General features: G+C 39.7%; 1 protein-coding gene across 1 annotated transcript; it reads right to left on the reverse strand.

The window, feature by feature from the left end:
• Positions 1-4,919: 4,919 nt before the first annotated feature.
• On the reverse strand, positions 4,920-20,810 carry LOC146635374 (alpha-tectorin-like). The gene is made up of 17 exons (XM_085350537.1): positions 20,765-20,810; positions 16,507-16,598; positions 15,994-16,218; positions 15,251-15,325; positions 14,997-15,102; positions 14,741-14,870; positions 14,358-14,607; positions 13,986-14,136; positions 13,771-13,858; positions 13,602-13,664; positions 13,215-13,414; positions 12,027-12,158; positions 11,746-11,933; positions 11,437-11,585; positions 9,784-10,029; positions 9,508-9,670; positions 4,920-5,012 (listed from the first exon to the last, which is right to left on the reverse strand). The coding sequence occupies exons 1-17, from the start codon at positions 20,808-20,810 to the stop codon at positions 4,920-4,922; spliced, it is 2,397 nt and encodes a 798-aa protein (XP_085206663.1).

Raw genomic sequence — 20,810 nt, forward strand, 5'->3', positions numbered from 1 at the left:
GCAGCACTGCAAAACGTTCATTCTCCGGTTCCAATACCTTCTTGCTTTTTCTTTGCCCCCCAAAAAAGGTATGTACAAAACGAAGGATAACAATGCCGGTCTGTACAAAGACAGACTCGACGAAAAGGCAAAGAAAACCACCAGTGCATACATTCATGAAGTTTAGTAACTTCAGGTCACTGCAACAAGCCCAGGTACAGTTTACTGACAGATGGGTGCAGGACCTTGAAATGCACCGTGTAGAACGAAAGACCATCGTACAAACAAAGGTAAGTTTACCAGTCTCACAAATTGTCTTCATAAATACACATTCGTTAACCGTTTATTAATAGGACCTTTAAGCTCAATGGTAATTAATTAGTAGTGGAAATAATTTCTGGTACGGATTACAGAAATGTAGCAGTGACAATAATATTGTATGCTGTAATCGTACTGGGCAATTAGTGATACAAAAAAACAAAAAACCTGTTTTATCTGCTTTACCCGTCGGCTTCCCGTGGCTGTCATGTGACCGGCTATTACAGTTAATAATACAACAGCTTCTTTCCATTTTTTGTGTTTCTTTTTATCGCTGTGTAACTGATTTCAATTGAAAGCCTGTATGCGCTAGTACCTCTTGCCACGAATTCCCAGAATCCTTTGCGGTTTTACCCTTGAATGACGTCACATTTTCAATCTCTATGGCTCGTTTGAAGAGCAGCACTAAAACGGTGGGGCATCCACTCATCCTCAGTTCTGATTGGTGACACATTAGCTGATACTGATTACTTTTCAAAGTCACCAGAGCAATGAACTACAATAATTCCCAGGATTCCTTGGGACTGATTTAATCATCTTATTAAAGTTTTAGTAATTTTTTTTGAAGTTTGCAGTTTGTAATTTGTCAGTTATGTAATTTAAACATGATATTAAGTTAATAATTTAAGTTTATGTTGACTTTTCTTATCTTTGTTTTTATATTTTGATATGGAAATAGTTTTTTGTCTTATTTTGTAGAATTCTCTGAATGATTATTGTCATCTTGGATTTCTTTGGGACCTCCCACAGTAAATGTCTTAAGAGATTTTCTATCAATAGGAACGGGTTTACATCAGATTCAGGTAGTTTAGAATCAGACTGTTGTAGAAATGCATGTTTCATAGTATCCATATGCCAGTTTGAGTAGATGTTTGTTTTCTGGTGGTATGGCTCTGATCTTAAAATTCCAATAGATTTATGTTCTGGATAATTGGCCAACGCATTGAGACCAAGGGGAAGGTCAGAGTTGAGTTTTGTTTTGTCTCATGCTAAAGAGGATATTGTGTTTTAGATGTAGTCTTATCCGTTTTGGCTTTCCCATTTTTCCATTTGGTAGCTCGAAAAAGGGTTGTCAGTAACCTGGTGTATGTTAATATTGCAGCATGCCAAGCTGCATTATGCAAAATCAACCTCTGGGGCTAACAAATAAAGCTAATGTTAAAGCACTGAACACTGCAGTTTCTCTAATATCCACTTCAGACTGGTTCTAAAAGTGACCAAAAGTGAGTCAGTTCCCACAGACGCAAAATGTCAAACTTTACAACAGAAATAAAGATATTTACAGCCTGCTACAAAAATATATTTTAGCCATATAAACTGTCCTGCATGTTGGCTAGAAGAGGGACATCAGTGTTAAAACTTCTGCCCACTCCCTGTGTGTTCTATATAATATCTATTCACACATCTTGACGCTGAAGGTTCTACATGGTTCTTACATGGTAAAGTAAGCACCTGAAAATAAAAGAGAAAAAAATGTGGGCTGCAAATGGTAGTTTCTCATTGCCCGGATAAAAAGAATTTGTTAAACAACCCTCACTGGATTGACCAATGCTTGTAATGGGAAAGCCTAAGTGAAGATATAAGAAGGAGAACTGTAGATTAACATGAGTTGGGAAGGTCTGTTGGAGCCATTTCTAAGCAACTGCAGATTCCAAGATCATCAGTTCAAGCAGTTTCATCTAAGTACAAGTTATTTGGATGTCTCATTGCTAAGGACTGAAAGAAGAGCCAAACTGTCACTATCAGATGAGAGGAAATTGGTCAGGATGTTCAGGGATCCCCCAGGCTCAAGCCTGCCATGAACAGGAAACTTCTGGAACACCAGCATCAACGTCGATAGCAAAGTCAGTTTTAAATTGCCACGGAATGAGAGGGTGCTGACCAAGAAACAAACTCCTACTCCAAAAATAACACCTTCAAACTCCACTGAAATTTGTAGCTGCTCATATGGACAAGCCAAATGCATTCTGCAGAACATCTTTATGATGAGACTAGACGACCGGGGCGGCGGGTTGGGAAGCTCATCTATGTAACCGGAAGGTTGCCGGTTCGATGGACAAGACACTTTACCTACTGCCTACTGGTGTTGGCCAGAGGGGCTGATGGCGTGATATGGCAGTCTCACTTCTGTCAGTCTGCCCCAGGGCAGCTGTGGCTACAACTGTAGCTTGCCTCCACCAGTGTGTGAGTGAATGAATAGTGGAATTGTAAAGCGCTATGAGGGTGTCGAAAAGCGCTATATAAATACAATCCATTATTATTATTATTAGACAAAGGTTGAACTATTTGGCCAAAATGACAGGTGGTGTGTTTGGAGGAGTAGCACTGCAGCGGCCGTTAAGCATGGTGGTAGCGTCATGCTCTGGGGCTGCTTTTACACTATTGCTACTGGTACATTACACAATGTGGATGCAATAATACAGGACTCTCCTTTTTTTTTTACTTGACAACGATCCCAAACACGAACGAAAACTCGATTCAAATGGATAAAGCACATTAGCTCACATTAGCTAAGCCAGGTCTTTGCGAGGAAACTAACCAATTGAAATAAACTCTACCAATTCTGCCATGATGAATGGTCAATTATCCAGCCTGAATTATGCCAGAAGCTTGTTGATGGATACCAAAAGTGTTTGGTTGAGGTCAAACCTTCTGAGACATTTAACCAAATACTAGTGAGGATGTAAGTATATATTTAAGTCTTTATGCATAGTTTTCGACCCTGTGTGAATTAGAGAAAATTCCAAATAAATTCAAACTTGAGCACCCAGCTCTTATTTTTTAAAGTAATTAAAGATGTATGCTATACCATCATTCCACCATCGAAAAAGGCCAGTTCCAATAACTTATTTAAAAAAAACAAATTACCATGACATTCATGATGAGTGTGTATAAACATCTGACCACAACTGTATGTTTAAATGTGGAATGAATGGGTGGTGTCTGTAACACTAATATTAGTGCACATCTTTTCATTTTTCTAAGCCCGTCAGCTTTTCAAAGCCTCTGAATGTATTGCAGGAAATATTCATTAAAGCTGAAAAGACTGGAGTTCAAGCTGAACAGTTTCAGAGCCAAAAAGTAGAAGTAATGAAATTCTGGAAAAACACAGACTGGTTACCACACGCTTTATTTTTCCATCCTTTAGCAGAAATAGTACAAGTATAAAGGAGATGGATAAAAGCAGCATGTCTCTTGTCTCTGCGAACACTGTCACATTAGGTCAGCACTCGGTTGGTCAGTCAGTCCATCAAAGTCACCGTGGAAACCACCTGAGAAGACAACCAGAGTAAACTGTGACTGCTGTTCTTTCTGTCACAGACCTTGGCTCCTTTTCACAAATCATATCCCAGTTCTTCTGTTGGAATCATCTGTGTTTGAGGATGACCTCTGCCCTGATGCTGGACTGTCAGGTGACGTACAGTGGTGTGAAAAAGTGTTTGCCCCCTTCCTAATTTCCTATTTTTTGTGTATTTGTCACTCTTAAGTGTTTCAGATCATCAAAAAATTTAAATATTAGACAAAGATAACATGGCCCTGTATGAAAAAGTATTTGTAATTAAATAGAAATTTTCTAACAAACTGAAGCAAGCTAAGAGATCTCAAAAAGCAAAACAACATACCACAATCCAAAGAAACGGCTGATAAACAAAGTAGGTGACATCTCTCAGTCTGGAAAGGGTTAGAAGGCCATTTGTAAGGTTTTGGGACTTCAGTGAACCACGGTGAGAGCCATTATCCACATATGGACAAAACCTCGAACAGTGATGAACTTTCACAGGCCAGCCTACCAAAATTACTGCAAGAGTGCATCAGCAACTCATCCAGGAGGTCACAAAAGAACGATTCTTGACCTCAAGCTGAGATCACGAACAGATGGCCGTATATTCTCACTTGGGTTCTGCAGGAGGACAATCATCCAAAGCACAACAGCAAGTCCACCTCAATGGCTTAAGAAAAACAAAATGAAAACTTTGGAGTGGCCAAAGTCAAATTCCTGACCTGAATCTGATTGAGATGCTGTAGCATGACCTCAAAAAGGTGGTTTAGGCTTGAAAATCCTCCAATGTGGCTAAATTACAACAATTCTGCAAAAATGAGCGGGCCGAAATTCATTCACAGCACTGTACAAGACAGACTGCCATTTATGGTAAACGCTTCGTTTCAGCTGTTGTTGCTAAGTTTGGCCCGACCAGTTATAAGGTTTAAGGGAGCGATCACTTTTTCACACAGGGCCATGTAGGTTTTTTCCTCTTAAAATTTTAAATTTAAATTCTTTTGATGATCTGAAACATTTAAGTGTGACAAATCTACAAAGGAAATAGCAAATCAGGAAGGGGGGAAACACCTTTTTGAACCACTGTATAAACTAGGACATTTTATTCACTCAACAGCTTATCAGGCAAAGTTGGAAATACAAACCCATCAGTTTAGGTGGGCAGAAAACTTAACTCCAGTAAAAATTGCTAACATATCTGTAATGTCTCTTTCCACCTCCACCAGTGAGGTTTCCTCAGGCATTTTTCCTCTTTCTGAATTTCTTACTTAAACTTCACTGTTCTCTTCAGCAATCACCACATAACATATATGATGGTAAATCACAAAAGCCGATTGTACCTTACCTAATAAGTCCAGGACACGCTGATGAAGGCTGGAGCTTCAGGTTCATATGTCAAACTGGCAGATCTGCGTACCCGAGCAGGTGTGTTACACGTCTGGAAGTTAAAGACAAAGTCCAGGCTTTACAAAACCAAGAGTGATCCATTCATTTAGGACTGAAGCCACTGACAGCAAACATTTCATCTTTTGTGTCAAAACCCTCCAATTATAACATTTTTATTGAATCTGATGATAGTAGTCTCTGAAAGTCGATCAGCATCTATTATATATGGGTCGATTCATCTTTTAAAAATGATGAATTCCGGTGATAACAATGAACAGCATCAGAAACAGCATTTTCAAAAGCTGAAGAACCTTTTAACCCTTTAAGACCTATCATAGAACCAAGGCCGCCAAAGCTTACTTTATATTTTTACATGCTGTAGTGCCATTTTTGGGAGCATTTCAAGTTGCTATACATCAATACAACTGTTATAGCCCAAATTTTAATAATATTTATGCATTAAATCCATATTAACCACATAAATTGCAAAAAAGTGCAATAAACTACAGAAAAATTGAACATCGTTTTTGTTTTGTTTTTTTACATATATTTCTACTTGGAGAAATTTAAGAGGTTTATCCCTCAAAACTTTAAATACAAAAAAGTTGCAAAAATAGTTTACAACCACAGGAAATTTAATTTGAGTGTCTTCATAGTTTTATTTTTGAGATACACCAATTTTTATATACTGCAGAAAAATTGAAAAACAATCCTATAATGCAAATTTGCAAAGAAAACAGCATGTGCATCAAAATAAACTATTTAAAGCAGCGCAATTTGAGTTCTAAGCATCACAGAAACTATTCAGAAAAGCATAAAGTCAAACATGACTTTTAAAAACACCAGTATAGGCTTTTAAGGCCTACAAGTAAAAAACTACATTTTCCGCGAAAATGACGTCACTTCCGGTTTCGGGCAGGTAATGGCGGACATGCGATTGTTCGCGCTGACGTCTATTTCAATGTAGGAAGTGTTACGAACAGCTGATCGGATTGGCAAAGTGTGTTTCTGGAATATTACATTTTTGTTCCTGCAAGCACTTTTTATGCAATTTTTGCAAAGCTATATGTGGAAGGAAACCGTGACCTAGCACAAGCTGATGGCATAAGATGTAAGTACAACCCCTCCGGTTTCATATGCGAAACAAAATTATTGTGCTAGCTTACATGGTTCCGGTTCTACAGGGATTTAAGAATAGTTACGCAAAACGGAGCGTTGCTGCTCCGACCGCCTTTAAAGGGTTAATGCTTGATGCACTGCACCCATATCTAACAGCTCGGGCAAATTAGGAAAAAAATCTATGGTGTCATGGACAAGAAAGTCTACCACAACATTTTAGTGCATTATGGAGTCTCTTCTGGACCGGAGCTGATTAGTCGTGGGTTCATATTAGAGCTGGGCGATAGAACGATAACGATATGTATCGCGATATAACTTTTACTCGATAGAGAAATTAAGCTATCGCGATAGACCTCGCCGCTCTTGTCCTCTTAAAAAAAAATAAATACAAAAAAAAAAAAATAAAGGTCAGCCAATCCAAATTAAGTAGCGCAGAGCCGAACCAATCACAGCCGCAGCGTCACGTCGCGTGACTTGTTACGTACAGCACAAGTGCCAAGCCGCACGTGTGTTTGTTTGGGAAGCAGCCAGCGGGTAATGGAGCCAGCGCGTAATGGAGGAAATGAGTGTGCCGACTAGAAAAATCAACCGAGCGTGACCGAAGAGAAAACAGATGATGGTTCCAATGCCGGAGAGATTGTCGAACGGAAGAGCCAAAGAAGTTCCGTAGGGTGAAGGTATTTCGGCTATTTCAAGTCTGACAAAAAACAGAGTAGCATGCACTGTAAATTGTGCCGAAAGCAAGTCTGGAAATACAATAAACTGGTGCATGCGTCACACTGTGCGCCACGTTATTGTTTCAGTGAAATGAATTTCTACAATACTGTTACTGTTAATTCTACTCTGCAGTGTTTAAATGCTTACATATACACAGTTACTGTCCGTCCACACATACGACTCGGGTCTGCTTCTATGCCCCAGCTTTGTTTACTTTTTCCCACCGAGGCTTCTAGACTTCTGATTGGCCAACATTTCTGCACGGTTAGGAATCTAGCACCACCTGCTGCTTTGGCATGTTCATAGCAGCGTTTTCCTTCATTTCTCCCTTTATGTGTGGACGGGATTATTTTTTAAAACGAAAACGGAAAATCTCCGTTTTCAAAAATACCCGTGTACGTGTGGATGTAGCCTCAGTCTCTGACTGGAAGCGCTAATTCGTCATTCGGCTTTTGTCAGACTAAAGTAACTGTTAAAACTGTTTGAAAAGCTCAGCTATACAACAAGGAGAGATTGAGAATTTCCTTTTAGTTCTCAGTTTATTTGATATTGACAAAAGTTAGTCAGTTTTGTCTGTTCTTCTGTAAAACAAACTAAGATTTATTTTTAGAATTAACATTTTGTTTCTAAGTGGAATTGACAATTTAGTCTGTTTTGTTTGTTCTATTTTGAAACTTAAACGCTTTAGCGGCTGCCTTTTGTGTAGTTTGCAATATTTGCCTTTATTTATCTGAAAAAGTCTCATGTTCCTTAAGTACATCTACCCTGTTGAACTTATTATGGGAAATAAATATTTAAATAAAAACAAGCTGCTGATTATTTCACATTTTACTTGTGAGCAACGGCACATTTAAATCTTACAAATAGTTATTTGGCTTATATCGTGATAGATATCGTTATCGCCTGAAATGAAAAAAACATATCGTGATTAGAGATGGCATGATACCACTTTTTTATGTCCGATACCGATATCATAAATTTGGATATCTGCCGATACCGATATGAATCCGATATAGTGTTTTTTAATCAACAAAACTGTTTTTAAATATCTTGCTGCATTTTGTATAAGTTCATACTCAAGTTTAAAACAACAACTACACTAAAGCTATTCTGTTATACCTGTATGCAAAAAAAAATATTTCATAGTTCAGCAATACTGATCAATCTAATAAACTTAAACCTACACCATCCTCGCTATTCTGGTATTTTAAAGAGTACTTAGCATAAATATTAAGCAACCTAACTAATAGGGTTCCAACTCCCAGCAACAACAAAAATAAATAAATAAAAAATAGGGAACCACCCCCCACGCTCCACCTCATGATGCTTAATCGACGTAATCAACCTTAATTTGATGCAGTGTGAAAAAAAATGCACAGAAATCAATTATTTTTCAAGAAATATTAAATAGATTCAACATCTTTCTTCAACAGAATTGCAGACTGCACAGATGGTACCTTCCCAAAGGAAAAAGTACTATAGCTTACTAGGGTATATATATTAGACTTAATAGTTACTATATACAATAATGGACTTCTATTCATTTTGCATCAAATTAAAACTTTGGGTGTCAGATAATTATTTATTAAAAGCTAGACATTTTAAATGAGAATAAGAAAGAAAAGTATGTCTTTGTGCCCCCTTTTCCCTGTTAATGCCCTATCGGCCCCCCTGGCTAAACTTTGCTAGATCCGCCCCTGCACAGTTACCAGCCGTCAGCTACGTAGAAAAAGATCCTGGAGTAGAAAGTAATATTAAATACATTCTAACAACAGCTGATCAAGCTTAAACGTGCTGCTGTTGTTCAGCCGCTGGTTTCCTCTTTCTGGTGCAAAGTGGGCCAAAAGCAAACTAGAGACACGGACTCGCGACAGAAAAGCCGATCAGCTGATCGTTAAGCAGTTTCATGATTGAAGTAGCAGCAAGAAGAGGCAGTCGTTTGTTAAGCTTAACGCAGGAATGCTTTACAAACATTCAGAGATGGACTTACACACTTGCTTTACTTCTCTCGGGATAACTTTGTCGGAGATGAAATGCCGGGTTGCTAGCGAAGCTCCAAATGCTATCCAGACCACCGACAGGTCCCGCATGCCACAGCCGCTCTATCACGTGATGCATACTGCTCCGACGTGCTAACGTTCTGAGGTGAGTTACGGCGTGTTGCAAGTTTTGTGAGGTGCTTTCGTGATATTTAATGGATCGGATTACATTTTTTATTTTTCTCCGATATCCGATCCAGTAATTTTGGTCAGTATCGGACCGATACCGATACGTAATATCGGATCGGTCCATCTCTAATCGTGATATGAAAAAATCTCATATCGCCCAGCTCTAGTTCATATACCAACAAGACATTGACCCCAATCATAAGTCAAAGCTGTGCAGACACTATTTGACCAAGAAAAAAGAATGTGAAGTTCTGGACCTGATGAAATGGCGAAGCGAAAGGTCAGACTTCAGTTCTGTTGAGCAGATTTGAGATTTAATGTATTCAAAGACAGCTCATTTTATGCAAACCAATTCTCTGTGGACATCTAGAAGCTATTTGGACATCAATAGCAAAAGACACTATGGATAAGGAACAGTAAATAATGCGCTTCAGTGCTTGAACATTTGCACACTGAAGAGAAATGTCTATGTGCAGAGCAATGTCTCATGAAATCAGAAAAGATGGCCAGATTTGGTATATCTTTCTATGAACATTTGCGTACCGGGATGCAGTTGTTCCCCTGTTTGGGACACAGGTGGAGTTGGCAGTGAAGGAAGATGTCACTAGAGCCCCCAGTGAACCGGAACATGTTGAAGGAGAAGTAAGTGGAGGTTGCCAGTCCGTTTTCCTCCACCTGCACCGTCGGGTCAGCAGGGTTTGCACAGCTGTTCATAAGCAGGAAAATAAACTTTGTTCAGGAGTCCATGAGAGTGATCAAAAGGAGTTGAATTAATCTCTGAGCAGCAGCGAGCAACCACCACCTCTGAGTTTCTCTCACCCGTTAATGATCAGATCATGTCTTGGACTGCTGGTGGGTGATGCCTTGTCAGTTGCCCAGCAGGAGTCGGTCACCACACTGACCATGCTTCCATCCAAGCCATCGGTCTTCAACACCATCCAGATTTTCTCGTTCAACTGCAATTCACTGTTCCACTCCACAAGTTGTGTGCGGCCGGCATCAGTGTAGGCCTTGATAGTCAGAGTGTAATTCCAAGCTCCAGATGTGATGCACTGTGCAACGGACCTGCAGAATGCACACATTTACACTGTTGTTAACAACAATCCCAACTAGGGCTGCTCAATTAATCGAATTTTAATCACGATTACGATCTGGGCTTTCAACGATCATTAAAAATGACTGAGCCGATTATTAGCCCCTCCCTCATTTACCCTTAAAGGCCGGTCCGTGAAAATATTGTCGGGCATAAACCGGTCCGTGGCGCAAAAAAGGGTGGAGACCGCTGATTAAGAGGACCCGAGGGAAGCTCGGAAAGCTAAGCAGAAGTTATTTGGAGAGGAGAGTGACTGCCGTTGGTTGAAAAGAGAGGTTAAAAAAAACTTCAGTGGTATTGCACACTATTTTATATTATTTTTTAAAGTCATTGTTTACCCTTTAAATCCGGTCAGAGCAGCACGCTCCGTTTTGTGTAACTATTTTTAAATCCCTGAAGAACCCTGAGCCGTGTAAGCTAGCGCAATAAGTTTTTTTTGCATATGAAACCAGAGGAGTTGTACTTACATCTTATTCCATCAGCTTGTCCTCGGTCACGGTTTCCTTCCACATAAAGCTTTGCAAAAATTGCATAAAAAGCGCTTGCAGGAACAAAAACATAATATTCCAGAAACACGCTTTGCCGATCCGATCAGCTGTTCGTAACACTTCCCACAGTGAAACAGACGTCAGCGGGAACTATCGCATGTCCGCCATTTCCTGCCCGAAACCGGAAATGACGTCATTTTCGCGGAAAATGTAGTTTTTTACTTGTAGGGCTTAAAAGCCTATACTGGTCATGTTTGACTTTTCTGAATAGTTTCTGGGATGCTTAGAACTCGAATTGCACTGCTGGAAATAGTTTATTTTGATGCACATGCTAGGATTGTTTTTTCGTTTTTCCTGCAGTATATAAAAATTGGTGTATCTCCAAAATAAAACTATGAAGACACTCAAAATAAATTTCCTGTTGTTGTAAACTATTTTTTGCAACTTTTTTGTATTTAAAGTTTTGAGGGATAAACCTCTTAAATTTCTCCAAGTAGAAATATATGTAAAAAAAACAAAAATGATTTTCAATTTTTTTTTGTAGTTTATTGCACTTTTTTGCAATTAATGTAGTTACTATGGACTTAATGCATACATATTATTAAAATATGGGCTATAATAGTTGTATAGCAACTTGAAATGCTCCCACAAATGGCACTACAACATGTAAAAAAATAATATAAGCTCTGGCGGACTTGGTTCTATAGTAGGTCGTAAGGGTTAAATAAATATCGTCAAATAATCGAGATCTCAATTTCAGTGAAAATAATCGTGATTATCATTTTTGCCATAATCGAGCAGCCCTAATCCCAACATCTTAAAATACTTGCACTGTTAGCAATGCCCACATTTTAACAAATATTCAAACAATACCTAGCAGCCACTACAAACCAGTCTCTGATTCTGAAGGTTGCAGTGTTGATGTTCGGCTGACTGTAAACACAGGAGAAGTCGATCTGGACTTGGTCTTTGCGAGTGATGACGTCAGAGTAATTCTGGCTCCTGATGGTGTTCTTATAGATGATGTAGCTGTTGTTGGTCTGCAGGGTCACATAATCAGATACTAAGCAAGTTCTTCATTGTTTCATCTTTAACATCTGATACTGTTTAAGATGTTGACTGACTGGTATAAACTTCAGATGACCAAAAATTTTAGAATTCACAGAGATCAAAGCTTAAACAGCAGGAGATGAAACCCACCGTGACCACCGTCCCACATCTGTTGCTGCTGTTGAAGCTGAAGGTCACCATGTGGGTGAGCTTGTCCACCCGACCCCTGCAGGTCGGGTCGTTGAGCTGTAAAGCAGAGTAATTGATGTCTTTGTCCTCCAGGAGACAACCGACCAGAGTTAGTGAAGCAGAGTTCTCCTTGCAGACCGTTGCATCACCTGAACGTCACAATATCAGTCAGAAAAATCACAGTTAGAAGCTTTCCTACATTATTCAGCCCTGTTGTCATGGTGATGTCACAGCTGTCGTACCCAAAGAGTTGTTTGCTTGGTACTTGGAGGCAAAAATGGCCCGACAAAAGCAGCGAGTGTCACCACTGACCGTCTTCTCACCACAGAACTCGTGATCGCTGCAGGTCCTGTCCTGACAGAAGGCCTCAGAGGCTACAGAGGAACACACTCATCTATTATCCTGAAAACATGGGAGCTCTAAAAATCCACAGTTCAGTTCTTTAACAAAGGAGAGCTTATTAATAGGGGTGGGTTTTGATTAGTGATTTATCGATTAAAATCGATTCTAGCTTGGATAACGTGATATCGATTCATTAAAATCCTGAATCGATTTTTTAATCTAAATTTATTTTGCCCAAAAAGCCAGAATCTCAGGTTAAACCTCACAAAATTTCAACAACCACCAAACAGCTAAAACAGTAAATGAGAGCAGGTACACGGATTCTGCACAAAGACGTAAACACAAAGCGCGGACCCGCGGATCAGGATCAGGATCAGTGAGATGTTGCCTTTCTCACCCGACGGCACGGACTGGGGCTGAAAGCCGACAGCTCGCTGATTCTGATGTTTCGGCGGGTCCACGCTTTTTTGCGCTAGATTCCGAAGCTGCAGGTTTCTCTCTCCAACCAAAATTCACTGAACCAGCAGCAAAAGAAGCAGCAAACTACGCTTCACATTTGATAAACATCGACGTGAATTCCCTCTTACTTTTGCTGTTTTGCTTCCACCACGATACAATCACACTTCATGCACAGCTCTCTCTCTCTCTCTCTCTCTCTCTCTCTCTCTCTCTCAGTCTACTTCAAGAACAGTTTTGTTGAGCTAGTTAATAGGTATGCCCTCATTGTCATCTGTTGTGATTTTATTTTGAAAGGATGCTTCCTGTTATGCTGCGGAGTATACGCGAGAGTTCAATAAACAAAGTCACCTTTTGGTGTGAATGTTCCGATAAAAGCCGATGCCCCACGTGTGATTATTCCTCCGTCTAGATAATAAGTATCTTCAATATTTGATAAAGTCTCGCAAGTGTCAGCTTTCTTTTTATAGATATAAAAATATAGAAATGTACCGATGCATGATCTGAATTATAATATTTCTGACTGTCTGAGGCCAAATTTCCCCGATTCAATTCAAATCGAATCAGAATTGAATCGATTCTAGAAATCAGTGACAATCTGACGTCTTATTAAGGTCTTATTAACATCTTACAGCAGCCGGTCTTTGATGTCCAGCCATCCAGAGCGTGGTTGTGTTGACTGCAGGCTCTGGCGTAGGCCTTCAGGAACTGACAGTTGAGTCCGTCCACTGCAGGATATTTACACAAAGTGTCGGTGCAGGCGGTTATGTAGGGCTCTGGGTCGATGTCAGTGTTACAGGAGGAGAAGGGCGCCTCCTTCAGGAGATTACAGCTGTACCACAGATAGAGAAACAAAATTGAAGACAATAAAATAATAATCTGTAATCAGTTGTGTTTATCTTCCATCTATGCTACAGTCACATGTGATGTACCATGTAATTTACAAGACAGATCAACACACATGTTTTTTATTACGTCAAAGGGTAAACAGATCCTGCCTTGTGGATCAGTCTGCTCACCGTTCAGTCACACTGGTGCAGTCGATCGTGCTGTCAGCAGTCTCACTGTACTGCATCTCACAGCTAGGGGGCGACAAACAACAAAGTTCAGGCTCATTCATACAAACAGAATATCTGCAACATCAGCAGCAGCAGTCAGAGGGACTCTGAGCTTGTGATGAGGTCTTACCTGGTGGAGCTGTACTCAGAGAGTCTCAGGTCACTCAGAGAGCTGCTGGAGTTTCCACACAGACCCTCCACAGATGAACCAGCAGGTCCTGCACAGGATCAGGACAGAATGAGTCAGATCAGCATCAATATTCAAACTGGAGGAACACAGCAGCTCAATAAATAACAGCACAGTTTACAGTTTACATTACATGATTTAAACTTTATTTTCTGTACCTTCTAAGAGGATCTGTGCGGTGTTGCCATCAAAGAAGACAGAGATGTTGAGGTTGGTGAGTTCGGCAGTGACTCCAGTTTGGTCCTTAGAGAGCTGCACACCATGAACCAACTGAGGTGAGCTGCTGAGGGTCAGTGTGGAGTCGTCCAGCTGCATCACAGCAGAGACAAAGTGGTGGAAACACTGAGTGAAACATGTCAAACACACAAACAGGCTGATTTCACAGCAACAACCACTGAGTTCAGCAGCTCTGAAAGAACTGCTTCTAACAGCCCTGAGAAGAACGATGAGAGGAGACACAGCAGAGGATGAGGGAGGACTTTGGATCAGACTCCACTCTGACACATGAACTGTGGCTGTAGGTCGCTTACCTGAACTCTCCCACCTTGTTCCAGGTGAATGTCATGCCCGTCCACACGCAGCGTCACACTGTCCAAAAAGCTCACATCTTTACGACGTCTGTCCCTGAAGTTCCCCAGAACAAGGAAGTCTGGGAGTGACGGAGTCGAGAACAGAGAGTATGCACAGCGATCCTGGATGGAGTTCATATGGCCGTGGACGTCGATGACAGTGGGGCCGGTCACAGTGCAGGTGGAGTCTAACATGGTGTCCAACACACAGCTAACAAAGGCAACCAACCACAAACATCACCATGAGTTGCTGCCAAAGAAGGTTACCCCAGGGGACCCTCTATTTCTTAAGTTATTTCACTGTAGAACCTTTTAGTAACAAAATATGAAGAGAAAATATTTACATGCCGTTGCCTTGACAATGCTCCAATGGACCACAACCAGAGGTCTGGAGGGTTGCAGTCTCAGAACAGGTGACACTGGAGCAGATTTGTGGGTCAGAGTTGACCACAGTACCAGGTTTATACACAGTATCTGGGAAGAGAGGCTTCACTTTAGTTCAACAGTTTTCCAACTGTAAGTGCAAATAAAACAGTAACAATCAAATCTTTCAGAATTACATAATCCCAAAGTCACGGTAGGAGTTTAAGATTCACTAACCTGAGTGTCTGCATCCACTGATATCTATGGTATGATTTTGAGACTTGTAAACAATGTTATTAACCTCTACTTTGTTGATTACGACATCACTGACCTGAGTATAGAACTAAACAGAAACAAACACAGCTAATGTTATAATCACAGAACAGAAAGAACTGACATCAAGCTGAAAACAGACACAAATGTTGGCATTAAATATAAAGTATTTAACATATTACGTCAAAGTGTTATTGTTCATATACACACAGACTCACCGCCACTAAACCAGTGCCATGTGCTTCCAAACTCAGAGCTGCTTCTGTCCCAAAGTTGAATAGGTGTAAGCTAATCTGTAAACAGGTTAACAGGAAAGATTCAGTCACTGTGAAGAAGTTTCATCTGAAAGTGTTTAGAAAAGCTCAGGTTCACAACATTAACATTGGGCCTGTTGAGCTGCATTGCTAAAACATTTTGAATTTCATAATGGAGTGTTTCCATATGCTATAAAAACTACAGTCATCACACATGTTTTTAAATCAGGTGATTATATAACCAATCATCAGACCAATCCTTCTGCTAGCAACAAAAATAGCAGAAAAAGTGATTTTTAAACAAACACGATCATAATCCAACATGTTGTCATATACTGAAGTGGTATCCATGCAAGTCTCTGTTTTCATGGTCTGTATTGTCTTAAAGTGCTTCTGTTTTCAATCTTTAATAGTTGCTTTTGATGTTTAGTTTGTTTGGTTATGATTATGCATTACTTTTACCATTCACATGCGTTGGTCCTGTCTCCTGTCTACGCTTAGATGCCTTTGCATCTTTGGTTTTCCTTCACCCTTCAGGTGAAAACTAGCCTGTACGGCTGCATCTGACATACTCATGTTAATTAGTCTACAATGTCCCTTTAAAAAATAAAAAAAACATTTTTCATTTTATGTTTGTTTTCAGTGTTGATTGAAACTATTCATTTTAGGCACACCCTTCAGGCTTTGTGATGCAGAGCAGGACTCACCTTTGAACTGCTGATCTGCATGGTTATTTGCACACTGCATCTCAAACTGTTCTGAATTGTTTGTGTTTTATTTTTAACCCAACGTTCAAGAACAGACTCTGCTTGAACTATATTAAAAGCTGCTCTCCTTTTGTCAGGTGAGCTCCCCACGATGCAGTCGCCTTCATTCCTAGGGTCGTAAAACTTGTCAAAACACATCACAATGTCTCGTCTTGTGAAGGTCACCTGTAAAAATCAGAGACACAACAAATCAAATAGCAAAATATTTTGTGGGTTTTTCTGTCATGTACAGCTGAACTGTTGGTGCTCAGGTTTCAGTCAGAGCTCTCGCTCTTCTTCAGGAAGCTGCATCAGGTGATGGTTACATACTCAGCATCACTGCAGAGGACATTAATAAGACGCTGATCTCTGAACTCTTCACTCAGTCTGCAAACATCATCTCTGCTACAGGTGGAGATTAAACAGCAACAACACATAAAGCTCTGCTAAAACATCAGGCTTCATCCTACTCACATAGAGCTTCTCGTACTTCTGTCCATAATATGTGATGGGACATGAGCTGATGTCCACCACTGAAGCTTGAGTGACTGACTGTTGCTGAGCACCTGAAGACACAGACACACGTGAGAGGTGTGAGCTGCAGCTTGTTAGCTGTTAGGACAAACAAAGGTTCACATTCACGCGTTTGTAGAAACAAAGTATTCGTACAAGTTGCCAAAATCTTGGAAAAGGAGGGTAGATTACAAGTTAAACTTGGGGAACTTATATGGATGGGTATAGTAGACTTAACTTTTTTATTACTTACTCACTTTACACTCTCATTTGTAATAGCAGAGCATACTCGATGCAGCGATGGACAGCCGGATAGGTCATGATCAGTCTCATAGCTGGTGTAAAACAACTATTCAAATTATTTTGCTAAAGAAATAGGGTTGATGGATATATGGGGACTTATGAAGTCTTATCTATGTTACGGTAGTACATTAACATGTACTCTCACGACAGGCCTAAACACTAAAGTACAGAAAGGTTACTATGTTGTAACTTCAGATATTGCATCGTATAGATCAGCTATGCAGTGTTTGGAAAAGAGAATGAGAGCTGTTTTGATCTGAATATGTTGAGTTGATAACATTCAGAGTGCCAGTGAGGCTAAAACAAAGTAAAACAAAATGTATGAAATACATGACAGGGACTCACAGATAATCAGGGTGAAGCTGAAAAACCAGTAACAGACAGATATGGACAGGGAAAAAACTCCAAATGCAAAGACTGGAGGTCCACTACGAAGCAGGATTCAAGGCAAGGCAAGGCAAGGCAAGTTTATTTGTATAGCACAATTCAACAACAAGGTGATTCAAAGTGCTTTACAGAGACATTAGAAACAAAAAAAAAATAAAAAGCATGATTTAAAATTGATTAAAACAAGCAAATAAACTAACTAACTAATTAACAAATCAAATCAAATCAAATCACTTTTTATTGTCACATCACATGTGCAGGCACACTGGCACAGCACATGCGAGTGAAATTCTTGTGTGCGAGCCCCACAAGCAACAGAGATGTGCAAACACAACAACACAAACGAGCAAAATACAAGAATGGCCAACCTGAAACTAATAAAACAAACAAACAAACAAACAAACAAACAAACAAAACAGTATATAAAATCAAAACAGATAAAAACAGAACAGTAGATAAAATCAGTAGTTAAATGTAAGTTTTGAAATTTAAGCTTAAAAGTGTGGATTCAATCTTATTTACGCTGGGTTTCCTGTCCTGTGAAAGTGTGACTGGGGCATATCATGATGGTAACTAATACTGCAAACCTAACCTGCACTGGGTAAGAGATCAGTCACCTATTCTCCAGAAATGAGCTTGGCCATTTCTGGGAGATCCCTCGGACCTCTGTATGGCGAGCAGTGTTGGTCAAGTTACTTGAAAAAAGTAATCAGTAACTACTGATTACCTCCCCAAAAAATAATGCCGTTACTTTACTGATTACTTATTTTCAAAAGTAATTAATTACTTAGTTACTTAGTTACTTTTTAAAAACACGATTTACAACCTGAAGAGGTGATAAAGTGATAGATCTTTCAGCCCAATTCTACTTTTTCTGCATAATCCATCATACAAAATGTAATCAAATGGAAAAGTCTCTTTTTAAAGCTTGTTTTATTAGTTTTAATCTTTTAACTTTTTGCATCAAGCAAAACTTAAATTATATGCAACATTCTCTGACTTGAATAAATTAGTTTAACATTTAAACCTATTTTCTGCACATTCCAGCACATAAAATAAAATATTATTTTGTGTTTACACTCACTCTTTCAAATAGATGCAAGTAAAACACAGCAGAAAATAAATAAAATCAAAGACTCAGCGGTCCTTTTGCTCTATTTTCACCTGTGAAGCAGGACTGAGGGTAGGCGGAGGTTTACCCTGGTGCAGGTGTGCCGCGGTCAGTTGAAGAATCCGCGAGTTTCTCTGTGAGATTCCCATTACGTGGTAGCTACTCGGTGCTTGCTTGGAAGTTTAGGGGGTTTTTTTCGCTGTAAAAAGAAGTTTTCTTCCCACGCACGATGGACGCTAATGTTTTTGTCACTTTTTATGGAATCAAACTCAAAGTAATGTTTTTGTATTTCTCTGAGTATCAGTTAAGAAAAAAAAAAGATTCTCAACTTTATTTGCTGATTTTCTCCTGGCTGGCTGCAGATATCTTAACACATCTTTTCTGTTTTATAAGCATTAATATATTATTCTAAAAGAGAGCAGATATTTGTATTGGTGACCTTGTTAAACATTTTTCAGTTTTACTAACTGAAGTGCTTGAAGTATAAACTTTTAGTACTATATATTTCTCTACAGTGCCTTTCTCTTCACACACACACTGCTATTTTTGTGTGTAGCGATCCATATTTTCCCCATGGTACAGTTTTATCTTCCTGCATCCAGTAAATATGGAAGCTTGTTTCTGCCACTGAAAAAAATGCTGTCAGTTATCTGCAAGTTACACTTTTGGTTTATTGTCTTTAAATTTCAATTTAGTAACTCAAGTTTAGGATCAGGACTAGGGGTTATAATTTGTCTGAGTCTTATTAGTTCAAAATGCCACGAAAATAACTCAATATTAACAAAAAACAGGACTTGAAATGTTCAGTTATTACGTGAAAAGTTTAAGATGAGTGAGTTAAATTGAATGTGAACAGAAAACAGGAAATAATTTCTTCCACATAGAACCAAAACTATATTTAGTGTGTCTGGACCCTGAAGGACACAAACATGTTAAATGTGAGCAAAATGTTAGTAGAGCTCAGTGTTTTCAATGCAAAAAAGACCATAGCATTGTCAAACGCGCCAAACCTTCCACGAGAAAATCATAGAAACTAAAAGACAAGACAGGGCGTTTGAAAGAGTTCAGGGAGTCGTGTTGAATGTAATTAATGAACCATCAGATTGATGGATGGGCGGATGACAGAGATCTACATCCCTTGAACTCTTTAAAAATGCTTGTTTGTTTGTATGATTGTTTATTCTAAAATAAAGATATGAAAGCAAGGATCCCAGGAAAATCTGTCCATGTTTGTCAGATTATCAGCACTTCAAATGGCCTTCACTGTCCCTCCTCACTTCAGGTCATTTGGTCTTTGTTCCTCAGTCTCTGATTATCAGTTCCTGAATACTAATCACCAAATACTCAAGTCTAGTAAGGATTAGGGATGGGTATCGTTTAGGTTTTATCCGATACCGGTGCCAAATCGGTACTTTTGAAACGGTGCCGGTGCTCAAACGGTGCTCAAACCGGTGCTTAAAGAATGGAGAACACAAAATTGGTCCAAAAACCTCTCATGTTCAGCTGTTTTTTGTAAAAAGACAACAATGTTAGCCTTTTCTGCAGCTATGGGGCATGTATGGTATCACTCTTGGCTGGAAGCAGTGCTTAAACAATGGAAAAAACACCAACTTTGTCCAAAAACCTCTTGTACCTTTTTAAGGTAATGTTCTTTCTGTCTGTTATGAACCAAATAGGGCCAGGCAATGACATGAGTGAGGTTTCCCACTTTTTCTTTGGTCATTTTAGCCTTTTTGGCCAGGGTGAAGGGAGTATCTGTATTCAAGAGTATTCAAACAAGAAGACAGCCGCATGTAGCTATGATGATGTTTGCTAGTTCACCTTACATGCATTAATGTAATAACGTGGTTAGCCTACTCAACGTAAACTACACACGAACAACATTAAGCTACTCACGCAGAGAAGAACGGCTGCTGCTGCATCATCATCCTCATCATTTCTGCTACACTGGCAGGGCTAGGGGCCAGGACTCTCCTCTCGGCTGCTGCTGCCATCAAATACGGCGCATTTCTCGGCTTTTAAAAAAACGCTATGCGTCGCCAGGTGTTTCATCAGATTCGAGGTGTTGCCTCCTTTGCACAGTATCACAGTATCAGCTTAAAGCACTTGTTGCTGCTGAGTTTGCATATTTTGCTGTGAAGTACAGCCAGACTTTTGAACGCTTCACCTTGGACATTTTTAATCTGTAGCTCTGCTCTAAAAGAACGTACGTACCTGGACCCGCCTACTATCCTCGGAAACGTAAAATGATTGGCTAGAATCTAAAGTGTATCACAGCTCAGGAAAAAAAAGCACCGAAATAAAGCACCGAAATGTGCGCTGCTTTTTGGTCTGGTTACTACCGTTTATGTCAGAACCGGTGCACCGGTACCCATCCCTAGTAAGGATACTTTTAAAGTAGCTGCGGTGCATGCTTACCTGCCAGTACAATGAATGCAGACAGGAAGAGCAGTGGGCACAGCAT

This window comes from Diplotaxodon limnothrissa, linkage group LG3 (assembly GCF_057381915.1).
Source record: "Diplotaxodon limnothrissa isolate DT_005_m linkage group LG3, D_limnothrissa_male_GT1.1, whole genome shotgun sequence".
NCBI lineage: Eukaryota > Metazoa > Chordata > Actinopteri > Cichliformes > Cichlidae > Diplotaxodon > Diplotaxodon limnothrissa.

Coding starts and splice junctions, on each gene's coding strand:
- LOC146635374 (XM_085350537.1), bottom strand. CDS start 20,810: ATGCTGTGCCCACTGCTCTTCCTGTCTGCATTCATTGTACTGGCAG. Junction 15,326..15,993: donor TGCAGATCAGCAGTTCAAAG/GTGAGTCCTGCT, acceptor ACCTGTTTACAG/ATTAGCTTACACCTATTCAA. Junction 14,608..14,740: donor CATTGTCAAGGCAACGGCAT/GTAAATATTTTC, acceptor TGCCTTTGTTAG/CTGTGTGTTGGACACCATGT.